Consider the following 22,314-nt stretch of genomic DNA (forward strand, 5'->3'; position numbering starts at 1 on the left):
AACCAGACACTAGGCTCTCTGTGTAATTTCTCTCTCCCCTTCAGAGTTTTTGGACTGAGAGGAAAATTGTAATGCCAGGTGCCTCCCCTAGCTCCATTTCTAAAGGTATTACTGCAAAAACACACAGAGGTGCTAAATGCTGCCAAGCGGCAATGGAAATTCTCTGAGCTCTGGTTATTTCAGATGCAGCTAAGTTAGGGAATACCACCTGATTCTGACAGTATGTACAGACTTACAGTTTCCGGTTAGAGTGCTTCATCTTCTCCCCAAAAACCTCTTTCCTGACACTTTATGATGATGCAGTGATAGTCATACAGCTTATTTCATATGAGGTAACATATGGCATTTAAAGGTAAGAACACTGCAAGTTTCTCTCTAAATTTTATGTTCTTTTTTTTCTGAAAACTTTTGTGGAATTTTTGACAGAGCTGAAATTCAAGGATTTAGATATTGTTCATATATTGTGTTAAAAAAACTATGTGTGATATAGGTTTTAAATGTGGGTGGCACCAAAAACTCAGTTGCTCTTCTTTTTGCAAACAAATAACGCATCAACGCTCTGTTACCATACGGCTGCTTTGAACAACACCTGTTTTCAAAGATATCTGTTTGATTCCACAGCATTAAATTGAATTTATTTTCAAAGGGATTCAGCTTCCTAACTCACTTCTATTGTTGTGTAATATAACTTGGCTACTTATGTATAGATGCTTAGACTCATACACTTCCATTGCAGTGGTGCTTCAGTAACGATAGATGTAAAGAAGTTTGAGGATGTCTCTCAAATTTGTCATTTTTCAGTATTTCTAGTTTTTACCACTAGATGGCTTCCCAGGATAGTGGATATAGATCCAGACCTCCTGAATTAACATGTGGGACTGGCTTCATTTTGGCACATTCTTAATGATATATGCAGTCAGAAAAACGAAGTCCTTTCCAGCTCAACTGCGAAGACAGCAATGTCAGGTTTGACATCCTTGGGCATCTTTTGACATCCTCAAAGCTTTGCATATTAGGTTATTTGTGATTGCTGCCACAGCTACTAACCGTGCATGAACAGCTCTCAGTTCAAACGTGCAGTGAGATCCTCCTCGGAAATGCTTAATCAGTACAACTGAAAACATAACTTGCCTGCCTAATGCTTAACAGTGCAAACAACCAAGTTGGGGGGACCTAGTTGCACTTTGCCCTTTCTCCTGTTACAACATAGTTTAAAGTTCTATGGAGACCTTCTTGTGTTGCAACTATGCCCTCATAACTGGACAAAAAGTGTCTTGGGAAAGGGGAGGAAAAAAAACTGCTTTTTGTTGTGAGAAAGTGAGTCTCCCTCCTTCATTCAGAGCCTGCCTTTTTTATTGCCGTGCTACTAAATCACCAGTTTTCAGCAATGCAAGCATCTTCCAGCTTGGAAAATCCATGAGTTGTCACGTTGTCCATAAAAACCTTGGTCCAACGGTAATAGATTTTGATGATGATCAGCCTAGGCTGGATTCAGCCTGGCAAGCCAGGGCTGAAAGAAGTTTTCCCGTCCACACCAGCTTATCTTGGGCAAGCAGTTCTCTGCCAGCGCTCCGTAAAGGCAGAGACGGCTCCCTTGAACTCAGCCTTAACCCTGCCTGTTCCTGGAACTGCTTTTTCCTGGGCTCCCGTCAGACCGCAGCACCTTCTCTGCGGAGTGGGTGCGTTCGGGCGGAGGCAGGGGTTGCCTGGCTGGGTTACAGTGCAGGTCGGTTCCCGCTGCAAGCCCAGCGTGGCATGCAGCAAGCCCAGCGTGGCATGCAGCAAGCCCAGCGTGGCATGCAGCAAGCCCAGCGTGGCATGCAGCAAGCCCAGCGTGGCATGCAGCAAGCCCCGACTTGCACGCCGCAGCTCAGCAGCCAGCGTACGCCTCAGCCTGCGTGCATGTGTGAGTTCGTGTGCAGTGGCTCCAAGATAGCTCTGGGGGAGGGGAGAGCAAAGCCAGCCACTCACAGAAACAGTAGTGAAATCTCCCCAACACTTTAACTGTCAATCAGGCTTAATGGGGTATAAAAACTCCCCAGCGCCGCGGCTGTGATAGGCAGAGAGAGCAATAGGGAGAAATGAGTGAGAGCCAGAGCTGAAATAGTGTACGGCGTAATTCCTGCTCTGTGATCACAGATACTCCAAGTGAAAAAAACAGGAGAGGGGACAGAGAGAGGCGGTTATCAGCTCAACCTTTGCAACCGGCTCAGGACAGAACGTCTATAGATATTTATAGATATTAAAACAAAAACAACAACCTTACCCTGAATAGAGCCTTTCTTAAAAAGAAGGTCCTGGCAATTCTGTCTTATTTAAGCAATTTCCTGAGTCTAAGAATAGAAATGAGCTGCCTGGAAGGCACTGCAGGCTGAAATTTGGAGACATAGGCTGCTTTATTTTATTTTTCCAAGTATAAAACCCTTCCATTTGGATACTGGATTTTTATGTCGGTCTTTGAAGTGGAGGGATGTATGGTTACTTTTAATTTTACTTTTTTCTCTCTCTCTTTTAATTTTAAAAAACTGTCTTCCAGTTAAAAAGCAAGGAAACCGTTTTACCTGCATGTGACAATCCCAGAGGACACCGATCAAGAAACAGGGGAGTGACTTGGTCTTCTGCACTACTTTACTCCTACCCCAATTTTTTTAGGGGGAGAGAAGGATTTTTCCAGTCCAAGAATCTCTTGCCCCCAAGTTTTGGAAGGGGGTTGAAGACTTGTCACCCATCTGGGGGTGCATGAAGGGTATTGGTTTTTTTTCTCGGTTAACTTGGTTTTGTGAAGGGTTGGAAGAGAATTTTGCCTTCCTGACTTGCCTGGAACAAGAGGATGATTTGGAAGTGGCTGGGCGCTTTGCTGCTTTTCCCCGTGCAGATGGTTTACTTGGTGGTGAAAGCTGCCGTGTGCGTGGTGCTGCCGCCCAAGCTCCGAGACCTCTCCGGGGAGAACGTGCTCATCACCGGCGGGGGCAGAGGCATCGGCCGGCACCTGGCCAGGGAGTTCGCTAAACGCGGAGCCAGAAAGGTGAGCATCGGCTGGAGGGGGGCAGCCCCCAGCTGCTGCCCTCCCGGGGAGCCCTCCGACTCGGAGACTTAGAAGCCTTTTCCCTCGCCTCTAGGTGGGATGGATGGGCTCACCTTTTAAAGGTGAGAGGGGCGCTAATCTTGCAAAGCCCTGGCGTGCTGAGCCGTTCCGTTGTCTTACATTTAAAGTTGCCCACTCCTCCTTCCCTGCATCCTGGCTCTCCCCATCTCATCTAAGAAAATGTGAAGGTGAGAAAGGGGCCCCCTCGTGAATTCTCTCTGCTGACAAAGGAGAGGTTTTCGCTCCAGCCTAGGTTTCCTCTGGCAGGGGGAGGAGAGCTATGCGATTCCCATGCGTGAAGCCAGTGCTCGCTGGCATTTCTGTTTACTAGGCTGCTTCCTGGCAGTCCTGGCTGTCGGGGCTGTGTACAAGCAGAGAGGGGGCAGCTGCCCGCCGGCTCCAGCCTTTCAGGCTGAGCACATCTTCAGCTCTCCTTGGGCACAGCCAGACCGCCGCTGCCACGCGTGTCACCCCAGAAGAGAGGGACTTGCCTCGGAAAGGGGCAAATGGTGCGTGCAGGAGGACTCTGGCTCTCGGTCCTGATAATGCATTCTCTCGGGGAAGTGGCGAGAAGGGTTCAGTTTCACCTCGATGGTTTTCCATTTGCGAAATTAATTTCTTGTGCTTTCTGAAGTCCCTTGTATTTTGCTTTTTGCCAGCCCAGAGCTGCTCAAAGGTAAGATGAATGAGACCCCTGCAAGGAAGAAAAGCACAACATGAGTAGGAGCTGTGAGACTGTTTGCACGTTTCCTTTAGGAAAGAGGGAAGGGGAGAGAGGCTGAGAGACTGGTCTGTCTGCACAACAGCCTAGAAATGCCAGTGTAGCTGGTGTGTCCATTCTCTAGCTCAGGAACCTCAGTTTACCTTGAAACTTTGTGTTTTCATAAGTACAGGTGTCTCCCTTTGTGTGAATCAATCAGGAATACAAAAACCACACACACCCTGAAACCAGGCTCGAGATTTAAAGTTCCATCTCCCCCTCTATGGGTAATGAAAGGGAGGAATTGTGAAATTAGACAGCTGCATAAATACTTGTCCATGTGAGAGGATGAATGAGCGTAAATAGAGCATAAACAAGAAGAAAAATACAGAATGAGAGTATATTTAAAGAAAAATTTGCATTTAGTTTGGGATAGTGTTTTGTCACTTTCTTACACACGCACTCCAGCTTTCTATGTGTGGTATAGAGCTATTCTGGCATACAACTTAGAGGTGTAAAGTATGTCAGCATTGAACTTTGATGTTTGTATATGCTTGTGTTTAAACACCATGTTGAGATTTACAAATTCTTGGAGACAGAGCAAACAAGTTGACTGACCTTTGGACCCAAGCAATTTGCTGAAAGTGTATTTATATTATCTGTTAGAACACCATGCTTGATTATTTATTTTTTTAGTCCGGCTGGTTGCTATGCTAAGCTCTGATATTAAAGTACCACCATTTCTCCAGCTAATTCAAGAGCTGCTTAGCTGCAGTTCAGCTAGAAGCTGAACAATGGCAGTCAGTCCTAATGAACCAGGTGACATGGGCCAAAAGGAGAGGGAGCTATTTAAGATACAGAGCTGAGGATGAAATTACTGTAAACAGATATAGACCGTAGTTTATTTGTATGTTTTATCTATAAAATCTCTATGTATCTTAGAAGGAAAGAATAAATGAGAGTAATTGTTGGGAACCTTTGTACTTGTCTCATAGGATGTTGTGAAATGCTGCGTGGTTGCTAGTTATTGTTTAGAACTTCGGGGCGTTTTGCCTTATGGGTTTTTTTCATGTCTGTCATCAAGGTGTTTCAGTTTTTGCTTTTACTGACTTTGAATGAGATTCTCCTTTCAGTTATATCATGGCTATCCAGTAAGTCAAATATGGCACTCAGCAGGTTTTGATCCTCTGTGGTAGTGGCCCTGCCTTTCTGCCTTTGCTAGCGGCACATTTTCCAAGCAACACTGCAGTAGGCTTATCCTCTTCTTCCTTAACATTTTTAATTGCAATTTTACCTAGATAAGGTAGTTTCCATTCCCTTTGCTCTAAGATTTCATTTCTTTCCTGTCTTCTGTGCTCAACCCTGACTTTGTGAATGTAATGCAGTCTCCATGTAGAATGCAAGACCTCTGTTTAGCACTACTCTTCGATTTTATGCTTTGCCTTAGACAACCGAAAAAGACTTGAAGTGGCTAGCAAGTCATCTTTCAATAAGGCTTATGAAAATTAACTATTCTGTTTTTCTGTTGTCTTCTTACATAGTTAACTGTTTTACAATTATATGCAAAGCTTGAATTATTGATCATAATTAATAATTTATAACAGATTCTGATTATCAGATGGTGTAGTCACAGTATTCCAAGTTTAGAAAAACACTTCCACCAAAGGCGTGAAATTCTGAGGCCAAGCACAGTGTTACATGGAGGTGAACGGAAACAGTAACATACAGATTCAGATTCTAATAGGGGGTGTGCAGTATATCTTGAAAAAGTCATCACAGCGCTTGCGCACACAGACATAGTGGCGGAGTTTTGGAGGTAGGCGGCGATATATAACCATATTTTTGAGATTAGAATCTTCTGAAAGATAGGTTATTTGAGACTGTTAGGATATGAAATTTCCTCTGATAATTAGACTAGATTGGATTTCATCTTACACTCTATCTTTATTTTCAGAGGCTGGTTTTGTTAATCACAAATGAGATGTATCTGAGCAGTTTTCACCTAAGATGACAAGTGTTGTAGCTCACTAAGATTATGAATTGTCACATCTGCAACTTTTTTACTGTAAAATTTCATCTTACATTTAAAGCTATGAAGATGACAAGAAATAAATCAAAAAAGGGCTTATGCAAATGGAAGTACAGTGTCTTCTGCTTGATAGATGAGCACGGAGACTGAAATTCTCAATCCAACAGAATGGAAGTCTCTTGGGCATGATCATGTAAATCCATCCTGATTCCCATTCTCTACCCCCATTCTTTTAAGTCCATTGCTCTGCCATTGTGCCTCAAATATGACTTGGAAAGATTAATGTCTAGGAGACATTTCCTGCTAAGGTGATGTTTCTTTTCTCATGGTTGTTCATTGGCCTCTGACGAAGTGGCCAATAAGGGGACAAAGCGGCGTCAGTTGTATTTTCAGTTACAGAAGTGTGCTATCTTCTAGTTTTTTCAGTTAAGACTACCAGCGATTTTTAGGCAAAGGGAGACTTTAATCATTAGACCATCCCTGTTCAGGTGTATAGTAAGAGGTCAAAGGATCCATACTCCATTTTTACTTTCGGGTAGAAGTTTTCAAAAACTACTTGGTCGTGGGAGGCATTGTGTATTTAAATGCTTCCTGTAGCACTTCTGGAAAAAACCAAAAGCATGTAAATGTGCTATGTGTAGAGAAAGAGTGGCTTACAGATGATACGGGACATGTTAGTGTTATTATGAGGGATGAACAGCATTGAATTTTCTCCAGAAGTACTCAAGTATTGTAATTCAACTTCCATGCTGTTCCCCAGAGATGCGTCCAGATTCAGAAGTGCTGGCTGAGGAGTTACTTTGCTGCTGCTGAATTGCTGGAGAAACGTACTTTTTTGCTTTCAGTTCCTTTTTGGTTGCTTGCAAAATTAAAAATTTTTGCTATTGTTGGTTTTAACTCTTGAGGATTTTGACTACACCTTAAAAGTATTTGACCAATAGAGCATCACCTCTGCCTCAGTCTCACACATTGGTAGCTTTGTTAAGGCTCTTAGCTTTTGATGCTCTGTGGTTAGCCAAAACCGGCAGAGTGTATCTGTGTTAATGAAAAGGGAGAAGGAGGTATTTTTATGAGTTTATGATTTAATGCCTGTGAAATAAAAATACACTTCCAAAGCCTAATGGTGTTTTGCAAAGATTATACTGTAAAATCGAGTTAATATTGAGAAGACTGGCCCCGTTGAACAATAGTTCTTGTGTGGAAGAACAGCCCTCTACAAATGTGAGTAGTCAGGGGGATGAAGGGGCTGAATGGGTTCATTCACTGGTGGTTAGAGTTGGAAAATGCTTCTGGTTTCCTCTAAGCCATTTGCTTTTTCTACAGCATTTTCTATTATAGTGCCCTTGCCACAGAGTTGTCCGCCCTGTCCGCCCTTTGATGATCTCCAGTGATGAAGTGTTGATTTGTATGTCTTCTGTATGTCATTTGTATGTCTTGCTCTTTGTTAGGTTTTCTTTTAGGGCATTTCCTTGATGTCTAAAAATTTTCCTTGTAATTTTAACTTACTTTGTTCACAGATTATTTAATCTGAGGTCTGACTGAACAGGAAAGAGATGCTTGGTTCTTAGGCATTCTGGATTATTAAATGTCACCAAAACCTAATAAAAGTAACTGAAAAAGATATAATTATATGATAGAAACAGATTCCCCAACTCTAGTATGTATTTTAGTATTCAAGGGTATCTGACAGTGACTTTGGAAGAGTTTCTTGGGCCTTTCCTGTTGGGAGACTGGCCAAAAGCCATTGATTTTCATTAGGTTTTTTATTTACACTGAGGGCTCTGGGCTCAGAAATCAGCAGTATGGATCTTCAGTAGCATATCTACAAGGGATCTTATACAGCACTGCTTTTCTATTGTTCCTTTGTGATCATTTCTGTGGTCTCAGGTTCTTTCAGAGTATGTATATTTTGTCCTCCTATTTTGCCCCCCCCCCCCCAGCTGTGATATGTTTGCCTTTGTGGTAACTGTGGCTATTGATGAATGAACAAGAGGGCTTCTAGGGAATCAGGGGTGTTTTGGCATGAGAGATGTCTCCATAATACCAAATGGGTTAGGGGCAGCACTGGCCTTGTGTTAGTCTGCCAGTACTGCAGAGAAGAGTTGAACAACTCCTATTAACCTTGTTAAGAGTTCTTCACATTCATCGCTGTGCAAGAAATGACCTCATAAATACACTGAAAGATCTCTCTTTTCACTGTTTTGTCCTCTGGACATTCACTTCCTGTATTGCAGGAGACTATGTGACTCAAAGGGTTTGCATGTTTGTGCAGCAGAGGAGGTAAGCAGTCTGGAATACCAGGACAGACAAGAGCCCTTACTAGATGGCAAGGAGCTAGTATCACCAACAAAAACATGAAACGGAAGCTTTGCTCTTGCATGGAATGTACCGCTTGATAGCCATGACCTCGCTCTGTCAGCACTGGAGTCTAGACAATTATGTCTGCAAGTCTGCAAGGTACTTATAACAGGATGGCAACGTGATGGGCAGCTGTCGAATGCCACAAAAGCAGTAATACAGTGATTGTTTTGGGACAGTGAACAAAGATCCTGAAGGCACTACTTGAAAACTTTTGCTTTGAAAACTGATCAGAGATTTGTTGTTGGTGGTTTTGGTTTGTATTTTGCTGATATCACTCCTGATTTTGTTCAGGCTACAAACCCCCCACCCCGAAATCTCAGCTGTTCTTTCTGTCATTACTTTCACAACATTTTCAAAGTCAGACCTTAACATCTTCATTTAGGAAGATACCTTGTCATTTGAGTGTGCTATCCTCTTTCAGTTCAATTACAATTGGGATGGTAATAAGAAGTCAGTGGAAGAAGGAGCACGGAGGAAGGGATGAGAGCTGTGCAAGCCCACACTGCTGCTGAAACCTGGAGCTGGTTTCCTTCAGTGTTCCACTGAATTCAACAGACCTTGAAAACCTCAGAGGAATTGCAGGTGCTTGAGAGCCTTGTATAATTGGAGAGTTTTAGCTGAGTGAGATTTGTAGGCTATAAATTTTGTTTAGGACAAGAGTATTGCAGAGAGGTTATGTAAAAAATTGTGTCAGGTCTTAGAATTTAGCCTTGTATACTCAGTAATGGAAAATTTGGCAAGTTTTGAAATGAGTTTCTACAATGGCATGCTCCTCCCACATTATCTATACAAACTGCATCTGTAGTTCTATGAATATTTCACTTTGGTCTTTATGAATCATGTTGACATATTGTCCTGGTTTGTATGAATTAGTATATACCTTTTTAAAACTTCTTTATAATATATACCAATGCTATATGATAAAAGATTAACTGCATTGTGACTAGAGCTGGGAATGAAATTAATACTAATCTCCTGAAAGTGAGGGCAAAATACTGAGGCTGATGCTAAAAGTCATTCAGAGCTGTGACCTTTTTTAAGGTGTAGGACAAAAGGTATTAGTATCTCACATTAGAACTCAGTAAGAGTTCTTAATCTAAAATGTCTTTTAAAATATTGGTCATTCTCAAACATTCATCTCTGATTTAACTTTCAGAACCTGTAGAATACTCTTACTAAACTGTATTTGAGAGTTAGCTCTTGCCTAAAGAAGAACCTGACATCAAGTTCTTAATGCACAGGAATTTTAATCTGCCACGGAGCTCCATCCAGATGGGCTGTAGTGTTCCAAACCTGAAAACATTTCTTTTGTCATGTACAAAGGCGTATAATTTCTGATAATGTGCTGGAGGAGTGGGGAAGGGATGAGATAGCATACCTGAAGTAAAATCAGTAAGTCCTTCTGCTTGCTGTCTGTCAGTTTTTAAATCCACTGTGGCTGGGCCAGTCATCAGGAAGACACTTGTATTCTGTAAGTAATAACTGATTTCTGACATATCTTGCAATTCACTCTGAGCTCAGAACAAGAATAGACCTGATCTGGCCACCCCAGAGGAGATTAGTTCTGATACAAGGAAAAGAACTGATTTAAAATTACATCATTTCAGAGCTGAGAGGAACTGGTTTTCCATAGAATATAATTAAACACCATGTACTTGGTTTTAACAGGCACCATGTAATGAAATCATAAAGCCTTTAAAATTATGTTTATAAAAGAAATGGACACAGTTCTGATGTACTTTACCCAATGCAAATGCAGTATGCAAATGTACTGCACAAACAGATGTTGAGTTGGCCTGGTGTATAATAATTTTAAAAAGGCTCAGTGTAAAATTTACATATACATTTTTAGATTCCAGTACTAAGACAATGTTGTCAAGAGAGCATCTGTCCACATACTGAATGCTTTTTATGCCCTGTGGAGATACCAGAATGACATACAGTCCACATATCTAATGGATTTCTCTGTAGTAATTTAGCAATGCAAATAAGTAACTAGCCATTTTGAAAAGGCAATCTGACATGTCTCAAAGTGAAAAAGATAATGTAATCTAAAAGGAAATTTTGCATTTTCTATGTTGTAGATATTTTAGTATAATGAGAATATTTACCCATAGTGCAAATACCAGGTTCTAGGTAATTAATCTCTCCTGTTGTGTATGGTTGAAAAAAACCAACAACATAGGAACAGAACAGTTTCAGGCATATTTTTAATGATGGTTACTTTAATCTTACTTAAATTTAAGCACTTAATCTTACAGCGAACTAGTAGAGCGTGTCATAACTTAGCAGTAACCAGAAATATGTGAAAAGAATTGGGGAGTGAATGTTTTTCCACATCATGCAAAATAATATATTAATTTGGAACTGTTGGTAAACTATGAGAGAATAGATTTTATTGAGTCACTTTATGGTCTCTAGAAAGGCTTTCTTTCTATAAAGATTATATACTGACAGCAACTTTATTTAATGGCTTCCTGTTGGCAGCTCACTTCCTCGTTGATTGAATTTAAGGATGGGCAGAAGAACCCTTGTTTCCAGTCCCAGGCTTAGATGGCATTAAGCCTGTTATGTGTGCTAGTGCCAAGGCCAGCAGTTTGAATAACATGCTGAATAAGTGTCTCTGGTTGGCAAGCACAGCCAGAATTTATCAGATATCGGATCTGTTGATGTCTGTGAAGCAGCATTCCGGCTGGAGCTATTTTAGCTTATAATTTAGAACATACCTGTCTTTTGTTACCGAGTATGTTGTAAAGAGAATAAATAATGTTAACAAGAAGTGGAACTTGCAGAGTAACAGGCTTGTCATCTCACATCAGGATACAGTGATGTCATGTGAAAATATTGTCCCAGTGAGACCGTGCTGTGTTGGCACACCAAAATCCAGCACTTTTTAAAATGCTTAAGGACTGGCATCAAGACAGTTAAATGAGGCTTCCCACAAAATATAAGGACTGCATCAATGCTGTAAGAAACCCTGAGGTAAGTTCTAAAGATGAGGTTATATATTAATGTTGTTGTAGTGCCTCAGAAACCCACTCATGCACCAGAAATAATTTAGCATAAAGATGCTAAATGTGTTGTGTAAGGACAACAGAAAAAGATGATGCCTACCTCAGGGTTTACAATGTAGATATAAAACAAAAGGCAACAGCTGAATACAAACACAGAAGTCTCCTGATGGGGATTGTAAAGCAAGTGATTTCATCGCTACTCATTTAGCCATTTTTAAGGTTTTGGAAAGGCATCCCAGCAATGGAGGTTTTAAGGTGGGATTTGAAGAGCAACAATAAAGAGTTTTGGGGAACTTTTTACAGAGGTGCAGAGTGTGGTAGAAAATACAAAGGTTGAAAAATTAATGCTGGGAGGTAAAGGCTGCAATAGGAGCTCTGATGCTAAATGAAAGGTGATCAGTAACATGGGGATAGCGGCCTTGAAAGTGAATAGAGAAGCTTAGATCTGGAAAGCTTGAAGAGGAGGCAGTGAAATTCAAAATGAGAGTTGACCTGGTCAAAGCAGTAGACTAGGTATACGATCTTGAGCAGGGAGGTTGGGCCAGATGGCCTCCAGAGGTCCCGTCCAGCCTCAACCATTCTGTGATTCTGTGATCTTAGTCTTATTTGTACCAAAGAAAGGAAAAAGACTGCTTTTCTGAATTTCATGGCTGACAAGATGGTTTTGGTTTATGATGTTTCACCTTGCTTATCTGAAGTGATTCATCCCTATTTTATTTGCATGGTTTAATCACCTACAGTGACTTGTAAATGTGCTGCTGTGTATTTCTGTTACATTTATGTCATGAGTCTAGCACAGGCTAGGAAAAAGTTGTCTCAGATTTGTAGAACTATTTCCATCTGAACCACTGACATATATAGGTAGTTTTTACTGCATTGTGAAATGAATTAAACATGCTGTTGAGTGAATGGCTAATTAGTCTGGCACAGCAATTTGCTTTAAGACTGACCATAAGCCCTGCATACATTTCTAAGCGTTCCGACTAAAAATTTTAGAAGGAATCAAAGATTTATTTTTTTTTTTAGCCTGCTGTGGAAACCTGTCTTGATAGGGTGATACTATGCAGTGGATAGTAAAAATATGAAGGAGGAGCTTAGAAAACTGAATAGACGTGGAATTACATTCCTCAAACAGACCAGCAACATTCAAAGAGAACATACACAAAGTTAGTACGTCAAGACCTAGCTGATTTTACATCATACTACCATAGCCAAGACCAGGAACTTAGCCTTACAGCAACCTGAGAGGTATGAAAGTCTTATGACAATTTTTCCAAGAAAAGAACAAGGACAAATAGATGATGATGATGCCGCAGAAGTAGCCAGTTAATTCTACAGGAACTATGGGCAGAAGAAAAAAAGGCAACAGTTCTCTCTATTTCCTTCCCATAAAACTGGACAAGTGTGTAGAAATTCCTTCTGGACAGTTTGGAAATGTCAACTAACAATTATTGATTTTGAGTGTTTGTTTTAAAATCCATTAACAAATATTGGTTAGTTGTTAATCTTCATTTTTCACTTTGATTTCTGGACTGAATTGAAGATACAAATCTAATCCCATTGCTGCTTTAAGGTATTGTGTAGGAAAGGGAGACTGAAAAGGAAAAACCTTAAAAACAAGAGCCTCAGAGCTGACCACCGCGAGAGAACAAGCTCTGGAATTTTTAAACCTGTGTGCTTATCAGGAATATAAGGCAGAAATTATTAGAGAGATCTTTTTAGCTGGGCGCAGACTCTGTTCTTCAAAGCATCATGTCAACATGCTGAAGAGTCGAACAAGTCAGACCCAGGCACTGCCAGATCCATTGGCTGATAACACTGACGCCAGTAGAAAAGGGTCAAATACATGTTGTTTGACCTTTATCCCAGTGGGGATTAAATAGATTCTAATTAATAGACTTGGGAATAGATGGGTACCTTGGCAGAGTTTGTAACTAATTTAAATTGTTCATCCTATTAGCTTAGCCATAAACTATGCATAATTACAAAAGGATTTTGTGGACAGCTACCCTTATGTTGCCACCTTCTTAATTACAATGTATTGAATACAGTGCTACAGAGCTTACTTGTTTTGATTAACATAGGGGTTTCTGTTGTCCAGCACTGCCTGAGCAAATGTGTCAGTGCTCCGCTTACGGCAATAAAATAGTGTGTGACAGCACAAATGCAGCTCTGCTGAAATCAGTTATGCTTTACGTATGTGACTATGAGATAAATCTGCCTCTCAGTATGTAATCAGTGGCAGCTGGACCTCTGAGTATGCTTAAACAACTTAATTATACGTATTTTGAGGTGGTATAAAAATGGTGCCTGGAAAGATTCTGGGCTGTGATTATCCTGTAGTATGACACATTTTTAGCCACAGGTTAGAAAGAGTCTATATAAAGATGGGGTGGCAGTTGGTGTGACCTGCCTAATATATTTCATGCCTTATCTAAAAAACAACCATTTAATATAGGTGCAAATGGAGTTCAAGCTTGACTTCTCATTCAGTGTTCCTTCTCTTGGGCAGCACAGATAGCAGCTTGCACCAGTGGTATTGATAGGCAGTGTTTGTCTTTTAGATATGTCCTCTTTCCCAGTAAGTCCTGGACTGAAGCTGCTAGCTAAGTTGCTATGAGTGCTGACTTGTATCAGAAGGTGAAAACTTCAGACATTGAACAAAATCTTATTTCAGTGTTTCTTAGAAGCTTCACTGTGCAGCAGATGTCTCCTGTATAGCTAGGCCTACGTTAAGAAATCAGGAGTTACTGCTCAAAAAAAGCATGATTTTTTAAGTAATTATAATTGTTTTTTCGTTCTGTTTGCCCTTTCAATCACTGGGTACACCCAAGTTACATTTTCAAGATTTTCTTCCTATCAGAGGAGTGGACAAACTTGCACCACTTTAACTGAAAGCAGAAATTGTTAGATAATCTTTTAACGCTGGGTGCTGGACCTTAAGAAAAACCTCAAATATACTAGGCTTAAAATAAATTAATGGGAGTGGAAGGTGTTGTTGTAAAGACACTGCACGGTTCACCTTTCTGTGCCCTTAAAAAGAATGGATCAACAACAGCAGTGGACAATCAAGTATTTTCTACATGAAGATTAAATTAGCGTTTGTCTTAGATCTGTCATTTTAATCTCTTTGCTAGTACTAAACAGAGGCACCTCGTCTGTCGGATCAGTACATTCGCTGGGCGAGACTTGGCTGTGGTAGTTTGGAGGGAGAATGGGAAATCCTGACATCCCCTTTCAGCAGCTTGGGTTTACGTTGACTACAAACTCAAATTCCCTGTGCCCTACCTCCTAAAAAAAACCTTACCAGTGAGGACAAAACTCAGCTTACTGCCTTAAAGAGAAGAGGTCATGCTTCTAAGTAGAATATTAAAGACATCCAGCTGGTACAAATACTTCTTTCCCAAAGTGGTAATAGAACAGGGCTGGCTCTGACCACAGTGAGCTGTCAGAAGTGATGTAAGAACATTTCCAAGGCTCTTGGGAAACACAGGAGTCCTGTCTCACTGAACTGAGTTGTTTGATTTTGGGTTTTGAGATATGCTGATTGTGCAATGTTGTAGAGTGTTCTTTGTGTTGCTTGTTATTTGATTTTAATCCAGGCCCCTTAGAGACTATTGTCTGTGTTGTGTTTATATTTGAATGTGTGCTTTATGGAAGCAAGAGGTTTGCCTCTTTAAAAGCAAAACGTTTAGCCATCAAAGGGGTTTTTCAGGGTTTCATTTCCCTAGATGATGATGTGCAACTGTTGCAGATTGCTCTGTGACACCTTTTATGCTGTAAGGATGTGTGGGTATGTATGCACACGTGTGGGTACGTGTGTGGGTACGTGCGTGTGCAGTGATCTGGCACCTTGCATCTCCTTTACAGCCCAGAGTTCATCAGTGGGTCAGCCAGCTCCTAATGACACATTACACTTGTTTACTGCTCACACAGAGGAAGTGCTATGCTGATGGGTTTGACCACTGCCATTATCGTATTTTAGTCCAGCATTTTTGCAAAATCAGAAATTTAGAAAAGCATCTTACTTCTATAAAGTGATTTTAGTTTCTTTTCCTGACTGAGTTAAAAGGGAAAATAAAAGATAGAAAATTCTTAACCATTGAAATTATATTACAAGAACAGTATTTTATTGAATACTTGTTGAAATTTAGTGCAACTAAATAGCCAGAATGGTGGTTATAGATTGAAAAAAAGATCCATCTCAAAGGGAGTCAGTATAACTGGGATGAACTATTCTGCAATACATGAAGTCAGAATGGCTTCTTTAGCCACTAAAGTCAGTAAAAACAGTTAAAATACTTTTGGTTTGCTTTTGAGTCACGGATTTAGGCCAAGTTGCATTATTTGTATCAGGATTTAGGCTTCTAAGTGCAATTTCAATGATGACAGTACATTGCCGATTTCCCCCTGATGCACGTGGAGATGGCTGTCAGTCAGCACTCCTGCAAATCATGTCAGTTAGTTCAATTATTTTAGTCTTTTTGTGTACCTATAAGTATTTTTCAGTGGAAGTAAAGATTGTTCTACAGTGAATGCGAGTCAACCAAAAATAGGCCTGTTTTTTAGGGCTAAATTTCACACACTTCACAGAAGTAGTTTACAGATCCCCAATGCTCTGCAGTCTACTGGTAGGTAGAACCCTTTCGACACAGAGCTGTGCTTGTTACCGACTTTGAACACATTAAGGAATTATTGTGCCTCAGTATTATATTACTGCCTCCCTCAGGTTACTTTATATAGTTTATTTTACTGGAAAGTAAAGCTTATCTCATGTTCTGTGATAGCTTAATTGATTTTATGTTCATGTTGAAGTGAATTAACTTCATTTTGCATTGCAGTAGCCTAAAAAGCATGCATGTGATGATAGGCAATCACATCCAAAGGATGGTAGCTTCCACGGAGCTGTAACTTCTTAATATGCTAGAGCTTGATTTGTGATTGCCTGACCAGCCCCTCTAGTTTAATAAGTATCATTGTAGCAGAATCTGATTAGAATTGCTTTGATCATTTTCTGGATAAAAGTAATGAACGTAAGTTTTGTTTCTACATTTAGATATCATTTTATTTAACTAGAGCTGTGCTGTTTTCCACATTTTTTAGAAGCAGGGTAGCTACTTCATCTTAACAGTGCATTGAAAAAATTGGTATAGTCAGTGAAAGACCCTTTTTAGCCACGCTTTACCCCTTTGGGGGGGATGCATGCTCTGGGAGCTTACAGCCCTCTGATTTCCATCCTCCTTCTTTGACTTAATAGGCTGAGAGAGTTAAATGTGTCCTGAAAACTGTCATTTGTACAACAGATGAATAGATTTTAGAAATTCTGCCCTGTTGCATAGCAACAGCCACCATTAAAAAATAACGTTTTGAAACGTACATAAAAAGATAGGAAACCAGTTAAGCATTTAAATATTGAAGCGTTCTTCTTAGCAGTATCCTTTATTTCTTTGACTAAAATACTTATAAGAAAAACTCCTTTTGACAGCTTTTAGATGATTTTAAAATGGTAGCAGTTCTCTTTTTCTGGAGGCAAGGAAAGGAGGCTTGCAGGGGAGCTTGTCTGGAGCTGTTGCTAGCATTCAGTTTATATATGAATTTCATGTAGGCTATTTTAACTCTCAATACTTCTCCAGTAGCCTCATGGGAGAAATTATTTTTTCAGTCAAGAGCTGCATCATATTATGTGCGTGGATGATCTGGAGCATATTTTAGGGCTTTCTGGAGGGTAGTCCATAATGACAGCATTAGAAACATTATTCATCCTTAGGTTTGCATGTCTGTTTTTGTTGCAAGCCTTTTTCTCCTTGAACAAATGTAAACACTTTCCCTAGTCTTCCTTTTCTGTGATGTCCCTACAAGAGCTGGGGTTGTCTGTCTCCCTATGTCTTCCTCTGGCTTGTAAACGTTCCTTGTGGCTTTCCTCATTCATCAGAGCTTCTAATACATTTACCATTTTGCCCACCTTACTTTTGGATTCTGCTAATGTGACAGTATGGCAAAATGCAAAGTCCCCTCGACTGGTAACAGGACTGTAATGACATATCACAGGTCTACCTAACAATGTGGAGTAAACTTAGCTCCAGTTCACATAGCAGTGATCATAGACTACTGCCAAAGTTCAGAACCGGTCCAGCATCAGAAGGCTAATTAAGTTACCTTTTGAGTATAGCACCTGCTTGATAACATTGTATTTATTATTGTTATAGAGCTTGTAGTGGAATTGTATATATTCCCCAAAATAAGTGAAGTGCCGATGAAATACTCTCAATGATTTAGCTTAAAGCAAAACTGAAGATGTTCTGAATTAAAGCTGACAATTTTTTACTCTGAACTGGTAATCCAGCGTAACGGATACTTTGTAAGCTCTAGAGGGGACAAGCCCAAGGAGTCTCTGAGTGCCTTCCCAGCGGTGGTGATGCACTGGCCAGCCTTCTCCACTAGAAGTTAAAACCGCTCAGCATTTCAAGATCAGGCACTCTGTTCCAGAGATCATCTCATAAAGGCAAACTCTAAAAAACAATCCAGTTCTCTTGGCACCCAGTTTGTAGCTCTTTAGTTCTTCTTTTCCATAAATTTATGTTAGGTCTGTTTTTTCCAATTCGTTAGTTAAGAAGTAGACTTTTCAGTTGGTTGAACCAGGCAATTTTAGGAGTTACTTTCACCCAGTCAGGTGATGGAAATAATACTGTGTTGGACCCACATTTTTAATTTCACATGTCCCTTACTTCTAACATTACCCTGTAATCTAAATTTTTGTTTGTTTTCAGTTTTACAAAAACAAACACTCTTACCATTCAGTGTCAAGATAACTTTCCGTCATAGTAAATGTTTAACTATATTACATGAACATTTAACCTGCCACACGTTAAGAACTCTTTACCCTGAGAGGTATATGCAATAAGTAAAAATAATAATGCAACATTTTGGAAGGAAAACATGCAAACAGCAAACCTGCAACTACATTGCAATGCCCTGTTGGACCATGGCATTTTTGTCAAGCAGTTCCAGTAATTTCTTTTTTTTTCCTTTGAAATGTCATTTACTGGCTTTCTGTCCCTTCATCCTGTCTGCTGTGCTTGCAGTACAAAAGGGCTTTCTGCACCTGCATATTTACCCTCCCCACAATTTCCTGAGATCTCTGTGGACATTTTTATATGAATCTGGATTATAGGGATGGCATGCCAAGCAAATGGAGGCGGCAGCACACTAGTTATTTTTACAGGACAGAGTATTATATTTCTGTTGGTAGGTGTCTTCAAATATATAACTCGAAAAAACTTACCCTTCTTGCCACCCCCCAGATATGCCACTTCTTTCTGCTTTGCAGAGAATTTTATTGCTGGATATTTCTTTGCGTGCTTTGGTTCCCTGGAGCAGAGGCCGGTTCTAACACATGGTGTGGCAGACACTCACCATTAAAAATCTGTCGGTTTTCCCCCCCAAATGCTTCCATGAACCTTTGCAGGGTGACAGCTTGTGGCCACTTGGTGCTTTTGTTGGAACGTGCACTCCATTTGACCCTGTCCCAGCGTTAATAGGATTGTAAAGGCTGACTCCTGCGTGACCTCTTCTTGCAAACAACCCTAACCCTTCCCCTTCCTCAACTGTTCTGTACAACAGAGCTGAAAAGTGTTGCTCCCAAGGCAGTCTGGAGTCGCAGTTCATGTTGCAGACGAAAGCAATTGGAAAAACCACTGGAAAAAAGTCAGCATGGGGCCACCTGTCCTTAAATAGTCCTGGCTGTGAGAACAGTAGGCATTTGTTCACTTCTTTAGAGGGAGCTGGTCTTAAATGCCTGTATGCAGACAGAAAATTACCAATTTTCTTTCTGAGGAAGGCCTCTATTGAATAGGAGACAGGTGTTTACATACTTCTCTATGACTTTTTAGGTGCTGTTTTGTTTTCTTCAGAGGGAAAAAAAGGGTGACTGGGGTACAATTGGAATTGGTGGTGGTTTAGGTGAATAATGTTAATCCCATTGAGTGCTAAATCAACACATAAAGTAATAAAAGTTCTGACTCTCAACTAAGGAATTGGAATTCACTCTTTTAGTCTCCTTCCGAAGTCTCTTTAGACCTAATTTTTCATCTCATTACTGTATATTATTCCTGGCCTTAACTCAAACCAGTTTATAATAAAGTCTGTGTTTTGTGTTTACCATGGTGGCAGGCTTAAATTTAAATTAAATTCTTATAGTCTAATGTCTTTACAACTTCTAAATACTAATCTAGAAAAGCTTGTGTGTAAAATAGGTAAATGGGCTTACTCTCTTGATTCCTCTCATGCTTACCTGTAATCTTTCTTATTACCCATCCCTTACAGCTTTGATATTCACTTTCCCCTGTGGGAATTGAGAAAATTTTGCCACTGGCCTGCCTTGTTTGCTTACTTTTATACAAGCGTCACTAAGGGGCTGGGTTAAGTATTTTGACCTACTTCAGGCATCAAAAGGTTCTTTTTTCCTTTCTAAAGCAAAGATTGGCTTTTCACACTGAACGGCCACACCTTTCACTCTTCCAGTAATCTGTCTTTAGCATGCCTCTCCCATGAAGGACTCCTGAAAGAACTTGTCTGACTTTGCCCTGGGGGCAGGAGCGGAGAAGGGGTGGAGGAGAAAACCCTTATGCCATTGACAAGCAAAACACATGAACACTTTTGAGGCTGTAGGATTTAGCCTCCTGTTCTCATGATATGCAAAAGTCTGCCAGGATTATGGGATACACTGGAATGCATTTCTTCGGAGGACCAACTGTGAGTTAGTACTAGTAGGCTTTGTAAATACGTGGGGATAAGACTGACATACTTCAGTGGATTATCTACACTTTGTACTTCCTAAAAGTATGCAGGAACTTTCAGTATTGGGTGCAGAAAGGCTTTCTCTGTTTGAACAAAGGTAGCGGTCTGTGCAATTACAGATACCAGCTCAAACTGAGCAACTTTTGTTTCACTGGACTAGGAAGGAGGTTGAAAGGGGGAATTAAATGTGTTGACCTCCCAACTACTTCCTATCTCTGCTGATCTGTGGCTGGGAGTTGTGGTTGATTTGTGGAGGCAGCAATAATGAGATCAGGCAGGAAGGGCACTTTCCGTCCCTCTGCAACATTTTAAGCTTTCAGTGTCTGCAAATGGATACAGAGAATTGCTCCATGAATCATAAAATGCAGAAACTTTTGGAATGGAAGTTATATCTGCTAATCACAATGCACGTTGTTGTGTTGGAAAAGACTAAGAGTAACAATTCTGTACTAAAATACAACCCAGATAATCCAAGTGGAGTGTCAAGAAATGGCACATGTTCAGTCTCAGAAATGCTTTTGTTGTGGGACACCTTTCCAATACCGGTCTAGTTCACTGGAGGGATAAAGTCTAGCACAGCGGGTTTGCTGAAGATACAGTGCCAAATTAATTGACGATCTAAAAGGGCAACATTCCTTTGCTGCTGTTCTTGAATTGTGCTAGCAATAAAATTGGATCACACAAGTTAAATAGCCTTGTAAATGATGTAAAATTAGCTCTAACCTCATCTCCTGCACCAATAATATACTCAAGACGCTGGAAGCATAGATCCTGTGTGTATATTGTGGTTGATAGCAGCTTCAATCTAGACCAGTTTATATAAATTAGTGGTGTTATCTGATTTTGTGGTGGTCAAAAGCGTAACTCTTACTCACTTGGGTTACGGTGAAAATCAGGATTTAAACCTGCAGTCAGGTTTGGGGCTTTTGGCAAGTAGCCAGTGCAGGCCTCTATTGGAAAGTCTTGCCTTAGTGCAACAGCAGCTAAAACCTTCCTTTTGACTCCCCTCTGACCTCAGGGCATGTCTCATTAGCAGATTAAGTCCAGAGTTAAACGAGTCCTCTGGGAGTGGAGGATGCAGCATCTACTGAGCCTGCCACTCGAGCTGAAATGATTTTCCTAAGGCCAGAAAAGGAGTTCTGTGACTTGCCCGAGGGGAGAAGATCTAGAGATCAGGTTTGTTTTGCAAAAATCTTCTCATGAATAAATCCTGGGAAAATCTGCACTAAGCTGTGATGTCACAGCCCTTACCTACTTTAAAGTTAATTAAGAGGAGGGTGTGTGAAGTTCCTCTGTCATCATAAATCTATTCTCTTGTATGTCCAATGGTAGGAAGACTCCTACCCTGCTGCTGCCCGGGCTCTCATCCATCGCCTCTCGCTAGCAGCCTGGAGCATAAGCGATGGCTTTAACATTCCACCTGCCTCCCTGACTGCCAACCACTGGGGTCACCCAGAGGTAACCACAGGACAGGAAGCCTCCAGGAGCGGGCCTGCCACAGCGGGGATTAACCGCCTCACCGGGCTGTTGCCCTCGACAATTTTCTGGTCAGTAACTTTTTGAAAGGAGAGCGTGTCTAGTGCAGTAGGGAGGGGCAGGCAGGAGAGGATGACGAGAGATGAAGGGGGAGAAGAAATAGTGGCTGGATTCTTTCCAGGACGGAAAACTGTCTGTCCAAGAACTTCTCCAAAACACAAATTAAATATTCTTCTATCCACCGTTAAATTACCGTGAATGGGTGGCTGCGCAACATCCTGACAGGCTGTGTAATAAGGAACACCGTGTCTCTTTTCTCCTTTATTCCTCTGCATTTTCCTCTGTCCCAGACAGGAACTTCTGTGTCTGTAAGAGTCATTATCTCCAGGACTTAGCCTCCAGTTGGGACACACGTATTGCCAATTTAGTATTAAACTTAAAAAGGAAAGGGGACACAGACCAGAGTCCAAGACCCATGTCTACAGTTGGAAAATTGTGCTTCCTGGTAAAATGGACCGCTTCCTAAACTGCAGATATAGACTCCTTACAAATGCAGAGCCCTCAAATCCTAACGAGGGCAGGATAAAGCTAAATGATGCCTTTCTTGATGTTGACTGAGCAAAGAATAAAATGAGAGTTCCTTACATGCTTGCTTGCATGTGAAGGGAAGTGAAGTGCCAACTGCACAGCTTTAGGCTAACTGGAGCTCACGGGGCATCAGCAAAACACAGGCCCAGGCCCACAATCATTCCTCATTTCAACAGGGAGCAAACGGTTTTGTTCAGGAGCATGGAGAACATGCATGATTATCCCTGACTCTTTAAGCTGTCTAGTTGAATGGCTTGGTGAGAAT

General features: G+C 40.9%; 1 protein-coding gene across 7 annotated transcripts in view; it reads left to right on the forward strand.

The window, feature by feature from the left end:
* Positions 1 to 22,314, forward strand: part of DHRS3 (dehydrogenase/reductase 3) — a 45,959-nt gene that overhangs the window by 11,711 nt on the left and 11,934 nt on the right. For 2 of the 7 annotated variants that reach the window (XM_075520298.1, XM_075520299.1), the window contains one exon: positions 2,537 to 3,025. In XM_075520298.1, coding sequence (XP_075376413.1) covers positions 2,831 to 3,025 — 195 coding nt within the window. In that variant the 5' untranslated portion in view covers positions 2,537 to 2,830. Of the gene's footprint in view, positions 1 to 1,891; positions 1,907 to 2,047; positions 2,295 to 2,536; positions 3,026 to 3,527; positions 3,595 to 3,667; positions 3,762 to 8,150; positions 8,272 to 22,314 lie in introns of those variants that run through there. The other 5 variants (XM_075520301.1, XM_075520300.1, XM_075520304.1 and 2 more) reach the window with 5 other exon arrangements.

Source organism: Mycteria americana, chromosome 18 (genome assembly GCF_035582795.1).
Source record: "Mycteria americana isolate JAX WOST 10 ecotype Jacksonville Zoo and Gardens chromosome 18, USCA_MyAme_1.0, whole genome shotgun sequence".
In the NCBI taxonomy this organism is placed as follows: Eukaryota; Metazoa; Chordata; class Aves; order Ciconiiformes; family Ciconiidae; genus Mycteria; species Mycteria americana.